The sequence below is a fragment of the Fundulus heteroclitus genome, chromosome 12 (genome assembly GCF_011125445.2).
Source record: "Fundulus heteroclitus isolate FHET01 chromosome 12, MU-UCD_Fhet_4.1, whole genome shotgun sequence".
Lineage (NCBI taxonomy): Eukaryota > Metazoa > Chordata > Actinopteri > Cyprinodontiformes > Fundulidae > Fundulus > Fundulus heteroclitus.
The window spans coordinates 16,377,179-16,387,187 of record NC_046372.1 but is presented as its reverse complement, the minus strand read 5'-3'; the positions used below and the strand labels follow the sequence as shown (position 1 = coordinate 16,387,187).

Sequence of the window (10,009 nt, the reverse complement as noted above, 5' to 3'; positions counted from 1 at the left end):
TACTGTTTTTGCTGGTGTAGATCTTTGGAATCCTCTCATATGGTCCCTGTTGGTTGTCTAGTCTGAGGAGGGTCAGCTGCAGATTGGTTCCTGAATAACATCTGGATGTTCAAAAAAGGAGAGGAATCCCGCTGTCCAGTGAAAGCCTTTCACATCAGCATTGGTTCTTTGACCTCAAACAAGTGTTTTTGTGAACTTGTTGTATTTTTTTGAGATGTGTAAGTATTAAACATTTTAATGTTTTAAAGGTAACAAAAGCTGCAAGGGTGAGCTGCCACTTTCTTTGATCGTTCTTTTGCAGTTTCAGTTAGTATACTGATCTAGGCTTAGGTCTTTTCACATAGGTTTTAGGTAGCATAGAAGATTTTTTAGGCCTGAAGCCATTGCTTCTTTTGTTTGCTGTGCATACCAATTCACACTTTGTAAATAAATTACACTCTTATTTTGAAGACATTTCTTTAGGTCTTGCAATTTGAGGACTAAGTCTGGACATTCATTTTTTATATATATTTTGCACTCCAACACCCAAGGGCTGGGCATAAAAGACATTTTCTCATTTTCTTGTATACTATACGATGAATTGGCAATAAACAGATTTACTTTAATTAGGAATGCCATCCTAAATGTGATTATTTGTATTTTTAGGAGTGCGTTTGTGTGTGTTTGGAAATAAATCAATGCTGTTTGCTTTGTGAATCAGCAGCTGAGAAAGGAGCTCCTTGCAACACAAATCATGGAAGAAATTTGGGTGTTTAAAATGGAGATATAATAAATGGCAAAAGCTTCTGCTAAAAGGTTTTCTCCTTTCAGTACGCAAAAAAAAAACACTACTTTCAAAGTTTGAATGCACTCGTTTATGAAAAAGAACAAAGTAATGCTCCATGATGGCTAGGCAGACCAATTTTATCTGGTTTTCATTTATTTTGTCATTTATCACAAATAAAAGTCTGAAAAGTGTGGCTTGCTTATATAGTCACCTAATTTTACACATGAAATAAAATCTGGAACAGGTCTGGGTGTTTGAATACATTTCAATGGAACAGTAGCACTTTGGTGATGAATCTGGTTCAACATTTTATGCAACTCATATCCTTTATCTACATTAATTTAGTGACCATCACTGTAAAAAGGAGACTTAATTGCCCCCATACAATGCAGCTCAAACCTCTTATCTGTTCTTTTTTTTTTTTTTTTTTTTTTTTTTTTTTTTGTGCTGAGTGCCCGTCTTGTCCTCAATTATTTAATGTGTGGCAAATGAACCACAAGAAAAGCATTGTGCTTTATTGGTGATAACCACTGATAACATTAACAAGAGGTAAAAGTCTAAAGTATACAAGACATTTCAGACAGCTCATTGTGTAAAACATCCTCCGTGAAAGAAAATATCTTGCCTAAGTTTAGACTTTGAGCTTTGAAGAGGTACAGACAGAAGGAACATGATTAAGTGAATGGGGAAACCCGACAGAGCTTCCCAAATCATGCGCAGATTGAAAATATCCACAAGTCCTCCGGGGAAAGATTGAATATTTTACTGTAAATTTTTTATTTTATGATTTGACTGTATAAACATCCACTGATTGGCAGTGGGATCGCAAAACGGGCCGTGACGTAGACAAATCAGACGGATCAAAAGGTGAAGCAGAAGTCTGTGGGAATCCAGATCCTCGGTTTGAGATAAGCGACTGGGTGAACGCATGAGTGTTTGTGTGGGCTTTAACATGATGACGCTCAGAGCTCTTTCCCCCTGGAGGATAATGGGCTGAAAAAAAAAGTGGAGAGACGGAACACAAGGAAGGCGCGCACAGAGAGCAGCACGGCTTTTTTCCCGAAGCAGCGGCGTCTCCCACTCGCCCTCTCCGAGCGCAAAGAATGAATATTTTCTTCAACTTGAGGGGGTCTGTGGTGAGACAAATAGCAGAAGAGAGATCCGTTGCAGGTATGGTTTGGTGAGAAATCACTTCTATGTGTCTCGTTTGTGAGCAGAAGTTGCCACAGACCTGTGGCTTTGTGACTATTTTACAGCTATCTACCCATAGTTACCAACTTGGAATGTGCGCGTTGCTTTTTGCCTTTTGGCATGTTAAACCGGGTTTTAAATGTCCGAGGTAGCGTTTACGCAGTGATATTTCTTCATTCAGAACCGTAGTTGCACTTTCCATCTTTACCACCAGATGACTCTCTGGCTGATGTGGGCATCACCGTCATGCGTTTAATGGATCAACACTGATCTTTCACTCTGTTACAGGAAACGATCGGAAGCAGTTTTGTTTTTGTTTTTTGCTTTTTTCGTGCAAAAAAAGAAAATCCAGACGTGTACTTAGTAAAATTAATGGGTGACGAGCCCAGAGGTTTCCAGCATTAATGTTAAGCCCCGTGATTGCACTAAAAGCCCTCCTATGAGAGGATCCCTCGCAACATGAAACGCGGCAGACAACGCACTGTGTCAAGGTTGTCCAGCAGATGGCGAGACTCCAGGTAGAGAGCAACCAGCAGCCTCGCCGCCGCTGTGGCTGTTCGAAAGGAAGAAAAGATGCTGATGCTGACGGATGGAAAGAGGGGGAGGCATGAAAACCAGGAGGAGGACAACCCGCTAACACGACGCCCTTATTTCCAAATGCAGATACAATATGGCTGAGGACCGCAGCGCAGAGACCCCCAAGATGCGGCTCGGCTTGCAGCTGCTTTTTTAGACCGGGGCGGTGTTGTTACGTAAGCGCGCATGAAAACGCTCACACAGAGCTAATTTAGAAAAAAGAAAAAAGAAAAGAAGAAGAAGAATGCATGTGGACCAAATGGTTGTAGCCAGGTGAACCCGCACCGTCCCTCTGCTAAGTAATGTAGCTCGACAACAGTAGCAAACAAAGTTGTTGCCAAGCGACGGCGGAGTCTTGACCCCCCCCCCCCCCGGCGGTGCTTTGGCGGCTCGCGCACTGATATTCAAATCAACTGTCAGGTGTGCCTTTAAATGACGACTCGATAGCAGGTGCGTTAGCCAATCATCGTTCAGTCCTGAGATTAAAAAATGTTCCCCCCCTCCCCGTCAAACTAAAAACCAAGCCTGATTCTTGCCTGTTGCGGGCCCGCGATGTAACTGTGTGAAACCGCCGACAGAACAGGAACAACGACCTGTTTCTGAGAGGATTAACGCTGGATTTGGAGCCAACTTCAAATCTTTAAGGTAACTCCGGCGGCGGACTGAGCTCCGGAGCACGTCCTACCTCCCCCGACCTCAACCGACCTCCAGCCGTCACTGCCCTGGGATGGCAGAGCGTTCGCTGGGGTTTGTGGAAGGAAAGCGGGCTGCGTTGCGGAAGCAGTGGCGCGTCTAGAAGCAGGTTGCCTCAACCGAACCTGCGTGTAGGATGATGGGACCTCGGGCAGAAACGGGGACACATTTAGGTAAACAAAGTTACTTTATGAACAGTGTGGGATGTAAGCTTTGTTGTTTGATCTGTATTAATTGCGACAACGTTGCCAAGAAAGAAGGTGTCTTAATTTAAGCATCTTTATTAGTAGAGTTTAGAAAATAACTATTATTTTTAGCTTTTCCTTTTCACTTAGGTTCAGACTTTAAGTTCACAAATTCGTATTGATATATCCAAAAGAAAATCCTCATTAATTACAATATTATTGAAAGATTAATTTACTCCATCAATAAATGAAACACATTATATAGACTTCTTGTACAGAGGCTGGGGTCTCCAAACCCTCATTTCTGTTAATTGGGATTTTTTTTACTTACAGTTCATGAAAACAACAGATTTAAGATTAGAAAATTACATCAGATGAATACGAGAACAGAAATATGGGCTTAATGAAAAGTATGTTTAACACCTGCGTAAAATTTATTTTCAAAAGTTACTGTTAATTTGACAAACGAGACTCATGAAAGTAGTGATGGCTTGAATCTGGGTTCATAAAGATAATAAGGGATAAGAATTCCTTTAATGTCCCTCAATGGGGAAATTTTTGTAAGCTTTTTATGGCAATTTGTCCAACTATGAGGAGGATCTCTGTCTAAATGTTTTCATAGAGCAGCAGATTGGAGACTTAGCAGACAGGCGCACGATCCAGGGATTTAAAAGCACTCCGGCGGTGGATAACTGCTAGTGGCAAATAGGGTAATTGGGAAATAAATAAATAAAATTCTATCAGCATTCAGAGAGGGATTATTTTTGCTCCATTTTTCGAGCAGTATTGTTATTATGATTCGTTTCAGTGTATGCAGTTGCCACTTCCAAATGCCGCCCCGTTAGCCCCCCTGCACCCGAAAAATATATGCCTTCACGCACCATATATACAAACCGCTAATCCAACAACACATGGGATAGCATTGATAAAATGAACTTTATTTTAACCCCTGGCAAAAAGTACGAGCATGGGACTATTGATGAAAAGTTAGAAGACTCTACTTTTGTTCATGCCTCAGTAGGCTAATTATATATTTTTCTTCAGACAACAGTGGTTATATTCTGTTTAATACACCCATATAAAGAGTTTACGCCTAGTTTTAGTTTAAAAGTAGTGCCTGGGGATGCTGCTGTTGCAAGTGGTGAGGAGCAACATGCGTATGTCCAGATTTCGCTTGCAGTGCTGTTGCAGTGTGGGCACAGGAGTGAGCCGTCTGCAGCCTCCTCTTGCAACAGCATTCAAAGATTTCTACCGTGTTTTTTCCGGATTCTGGCTTGTGAGACAGATGCAGCACTGTTGTGACACTTGAACTGCTGATTTAAGATTCTTTTCATTTTGCCTTAAGTAAAATAACAAGTTTGCTTCCCCCCTTTATAAATGGTTTAAAAAAGTTTCTACGTTTGCTCCGTTGTTCAGGTGCCTCCTAGGCTTGTGAGGTTATAGCTGCCCAGCGGCAACATAGCTGTGGAAACATCATTCTGAGGACAGTTTTTGTCACACCCCATAACTCTATATGTCTGTCTGCGGTTCGTTTTGGCCCTACAGATCACTTCAAATTAATGTTGAGGCTGAAGGGGAACTTGAGATGCTGAGGGCCCTCCAGTCAAGCGGTTTATCTCTTCTTCATTTGGTGTTGTTACAGAGAAAATTATGAGTTGCCCTCTGCAAGTAATTTTTATTAATGATCTGTATTAACAGATAATGTATAGGAAATTTTAAAAACGGCAAAAAAGAAGTATTTCTCATGTAGACATGTTCACAAACAATACTCACAGTTGCTTGGAGGCCTGACTGTTGACTCCCTGCTTGAGCTATCTGTCTGAGCTCTGGCATTAACCGCTTTAGGTTGTCCTTTGCCTTAAATCCAAGATTTTAACTGTTTTATTATCTCGGAGCAAAAACCTGTTTCTGAAAAGAGAGGGTGTTTTTTTTATAGCTGAGTAGACATCTATCCACTTTACCTGTTTATTTCCACAGAGCTTATTCCAGCATAGATGATGTTTGCAGTAAAAGTGCTCTGTACATCCTTCTTCTCCCTTGCCAAAGGGTAGCTGCACATCCATTCCACAATTCCCTGACAGAGAGATCTTTTTTGTCGAGTTTCGTCATCATCCATATGTGGGCATGACTCATAAGGCTCCTTTTGTGTCAGAAAAATATGCTTTAAAAATACTTATCCTCCATGGAAAAAATGGAAAGGCCAATGCTGATGTATTTATATTTCACACATTGATAGTTTTTAGGGATCCTGGCTCCTATATCTTTTCGTACTTGATCCTTTATGTTGTATTTCTCTTAAATCTGTAGTTTAGACATGTTTTACTACAGATGTTGCATAGGATAAGTGGTAAAATGTTTCACCATTCTCTCAAAATGAAAGTAAAGCAAGTAAAGCCATAAGCATAATATTTAAGAGTTAGTCTTTACATTTCAACTTCTTTTTTTTTTCATATGATCACCAAGTCAAGTGTTTTTAGATGGGGAAAGGATGTCTCTTATGACAACACTTTACCAACAGCTGCTGCTTTTTAGATATATCAAGTAGGGTTACTTTATTTTAAGAAAACATGACATTGCAATGTTTGTATTGAACGTTGTGACGAGAATATCATTAATCAAAATTAACCCACATTTTCCTCCTTAATCTCTCCTGTTTTTTTTCAATGTCACAACGTCCTCATAAATCTCCCAGAGCTTTATGATCATGATTACTTAGATCTATATTTGTTGTTCCCATTAGAAAATGCAAATTCAAGTGACCAAATATACTGTAGGAAAGCAGTTTTAATGCATGGCACCGTAAAAATTACAGCCTACCAAATGTTATATCCACGCAGTTGTTTACAATTGCCATATTACAAAATTTTATATTGTGATGACATTTGCAGTATCAATATGTATAAGCTACACACTTCTTTTTTGTTTCTATGGTACTCAGTGTTCCTATTGATCTGAAAAAAGTCTGGAAAAGGTGTTTTGTTTTTTCCATTTATTCAGACCAGCATAAGCTTGCAAAATCTCAAGCTAATTATGAAAATGTTTTCAAGGGAAATATTTTTGCACTTAAATGTCCAGAATGTTATGAAAACTGCTGGTAAATTACATTATTTCATATAAATCCATCTTATTCTTTCCATTAAGCGGAAATTTAAAGGAGAGAGCCTGTTCATTGTTTCAAATTGTCCACCTTGCCCCATCCATTAAGGAAGCCTCTAAAGATTTGGCTATGTTTTGTCTTAAATTAGGGGGAGATTTCAAGACTGTTAATTTCTCTTGTGTTTGCCTGTGGGGCTTTCAGGTTTTTCCACAACAACACACTTATTTGCTGTCCTCCCTCTCCCCTATCTCTGTCAGGGTTTGTCAGGGTCTTTGCCAACACTGATAAGGGAGATGTCTGGTGCCATTAGCCCACTCAAGGCTGCCCACACTGTACTATGAAGACCAAACAGGAACACAAACGCACATAATTCATAGATTTGAATTATCCACAAACTGTTTGCTTGGTGAATAAGCGTGGGAAAAAAAAGCAATCTCAAAAGCCATTTAAAAAAGCTCAGCAAATATGAAGCTGTCTCAAAATGTTCGACATGACAAAGCTTGCATTTTAAATAGCAGACACACTGTGCTGTTTTGGTGCAACAGAAATAGGTGTCCTATTTTAGAAATGATTTCATTTTTCCTACTTTGCATCATAAGCAGAAAATAGGCTTAACATCCCCTTGATGTGAGGATTCCACCTTACCATGTTTGCAGAAATGAAATCCTACTCCACAGTGGGTTTAATAAACACGTACTCTGCAGATAATGGCCAATTAACCCCTTGGGCATTGTTGCTTTCCCTGTCATCAGAGTGTACACTATAAACTGTACAATTGCATTACAGTGTGTCAGTGTAATCCTTCTCACTTTGAGGGGCAGCAACCTGAGAGTGCGCTTGCTTTAACTCTGGGCAGCTTTAAGCTGAGAAGCAAGTAGTTTATGTAATCATGTTACATTCCTGCAAAGTCCTGAAGAAGTGAAGTTTCTGTAAGCGTCTTTAATTTGTCATGCTGATATTTCTCCCTACTCTGTTTTTTCTCTGTTGTCACTCCAATCCCCCCTCCCCCTCCCCATAAGAGGCAATCATGAGTCCTCCACGCCGATCTTCAAGTTCCCATGGCGACAGGTAATTTTCTAAAGCATTTGCTGGCATTTGACACTCTGTGACATGCTAGGAACACATATACATACAATCACCTGTTTTCAAGGCAAAACCGTTCACAGACACACACGAACACAGCCTGTGTTGTCAGAGGGTTTTCTTTTCTTTTCTCTTTCTGTTAATAAGCTGTTTGTAACCAGGTCCACTTTAATGGTGAGGAAATGTTTCCTTGTTGTTTTTAAAATGTTCATGCTTCAGTGTAAATATGTTAAGTTGTAATTATTATTTAGACAGTTTTTACAACAATATGTTCTTCAGAAACATCCACCAGAAACAGGTTGTTTTACCTTAGTGGGATATATATTTTAGCTGTTGTTTTTTAAAAGCTTTGTTCATTAGCCTGGAAAGATGAACACAGTGGCCAAGATGCCGGATTGGTCTTGGAAAAGTACTCATACCTCTTGAATTCTTACCCCTAATGTCATGTTACAAACACAAACTTGCATTTTATTCAGATTTTATGTGACGGTTGAACACAAAGTTGTGCATAGTTGTCAACTGGAAAGAAAATGCCACATTTGTATTCCGTTTATTTACCCAATATAAAATCCAGTGTAACCAATTTCAGAATTCACCTAACAACTAAAAAAAAAGTCCATCTGTTTGCAATTTAATCTCGGTGTATATAAAATAGCTTTGGAATAGCTTTAGAGGTTTGTTAGAGAAAGTCATGAAAAAAACCACTTCATGAAGATCAAAGAATACACCAGAAAGGTAAAGACTGGTTCACACAGCGGGATTTTTAGCCCGATTTTCACTCCCCCTTCCGAGAAGTGCCAAAAATCAGTGTGTCTCTTAAAATAATCTTAAGAGAATATCCTGCCATGTGTGGTGTGTTAAGAGCTATCTGGTCCACTCTGTGGAACGTTGGGACTGCTCCGACCTCAAATCGGGGATATTCAACATGTTGGACTGTCTTGCACTGATATCATAGAGTGTGTGGTGTCTCCCGAATACAAATGAGCAGGAAGCCTGTTGAATGTGGCCTGTAGCCAATCACAAAGTGCGGTGAGGGATCCCCCCCCCCTTTCTTTTAGTAATGTTTTTTTCTCCTTTAAAATCAGTCCACAAACTATCACCATTATTCTTCCTCATTGTTCATGTTAATTTACTCTGAACTCACGTTTGATCTTGAGAGGATTCGCAAGCTTTCCCGTCTGACATCTGAATCATCTTAAGCGGAATCTGTTTGTTTGTGGTGTGTTGAGCTTGTCGTCTGACCGGACACCGTACAACCAAACCTGTTTTATCTAGGATCTTTTATCGTTATGTGGAGTGTCTCTCAGGCTTTGAAAATCGTTCGACTATTTAAAAATCCTACCGTGTGAACCAGCCTCGAGGGATAAAATAATGGAGAAGCTTAGAGCAGAGTTACGTTCTCAAACATTATCTAAAACTTTGAACATCTTGCACAGCACTATCCAATTCATCATTTAAAAGTTGAATGAGTATAGCAGAACTGATGACCTACCAAGACAGCAACTTGGAAGGAGCTGCAGAGATCAAGACAGCTCAGTTAACTATTAGCTGTGCGCAGCATGGACCAGGCCTTAATGGAAGAGTGACAAGATGAAAGCAATTGTTAAAGGGAAGTTAAAAGTTGTGTCTTCCTCAGGGCTGGTAGAGGACACAGCAAAGTGTTTGAACTGTATATCTCCTTGAATACACCAACCCCATTGTTAAACATGGTGGCAACAGCTTTATGGTCTGGGTTGATAGAAAGATTGATGTAGTTAAGTGCTGTGCAACATTGGAAGAAAATTTGTCAGAAGCTGCAAAATGCTCGAGATCAAGATGGAGGTTCACCTTCAAACTGTAAACATAGAGCCAGAACTGCAGTGGAATGGTTTAGGCAGCACATCTGTCAGAATGACCCAGCCATAGCTCAGACCTAAAGGCTACTGCAGATATGTGCCAAGGCATAAAAATTAATGTTCACATGTGCTCTCCATCTGATGTGAATGAGCCTGACTGGGCAGAAATGTCAGTCTTTAGATGTGCAAAACAGTTGGAGACCTACCACCAAAACACTTTCAGTGTTAGTGCAGTGAAAAATAGTTCTAAAAAGGTATTTACTCAGAAGGGCTGAACACAAATTCAGGCAAAACTTTTCAGGCTTTTATATGTAAATGTTTTGGAAACCATGTATAATTTTCTCCTTTACTTTGTACTAGTCTGTCACATACAATTGTAGTAGAATACATTAAAGTGTGTGATTATAACACAAAAAACATGGATAGGTTCAAAGAGTATAAATATTTTCACAAGGCACTTTAAATCCTCCATTTTCTCGTTGAGATTCTAATTCTTGTAATAATATCCATCCTATCTCCAGTTGAAAGCACGTTACTGGACCAATGAGCTTTTAGTTTGTAAAATAAGCTAAAATGCCACAGT

The 10,009-nt window shown here is 39.7% G+C and overlaps 1 protein-coding gene across 19 annotated transcripts in view; it reads left to right on the top strand.

Annotated features, from left to right (window-relative positions):
• The first annotated feature begins 1,642 nt into the window (after positions 1 to 1,642).
• The window catches only part of si:dkey-21e5.1 (potassium channel subfamily T member 1), a 136,494-nt gene continuing 128,127 nt past the window's right edge, over positions 1,643 to 10,009 (top strand). For 8 of the 19 annotated variants that reach the window (XM_036144088.1, XM_036144073.1, XM_036144069.1 and 5 more), the window contains exons 1-2: positions 1,644 to 1,936; positions 7,528 to 7,576. In XM_036144088.1, the coding sequence (XP_035999981.1) occupies positions 1,870 to 1,936; positions 7,528 to 7,576 (116 nt within the window). In that variant the 5' untranslated portion in view covers positions 1,644 to 1,869. Of the gene's footprint in view, positions 1,937 to 2,355; positions 3,400 to 7,527; positions 7,577 to 10,009 lie in introns of those variants that run through there. The other 11 variants (XM_036144071.1, XM_036144081.1, XM_036144080.1 and 8 more) reach the window with 4 other exon arrangements.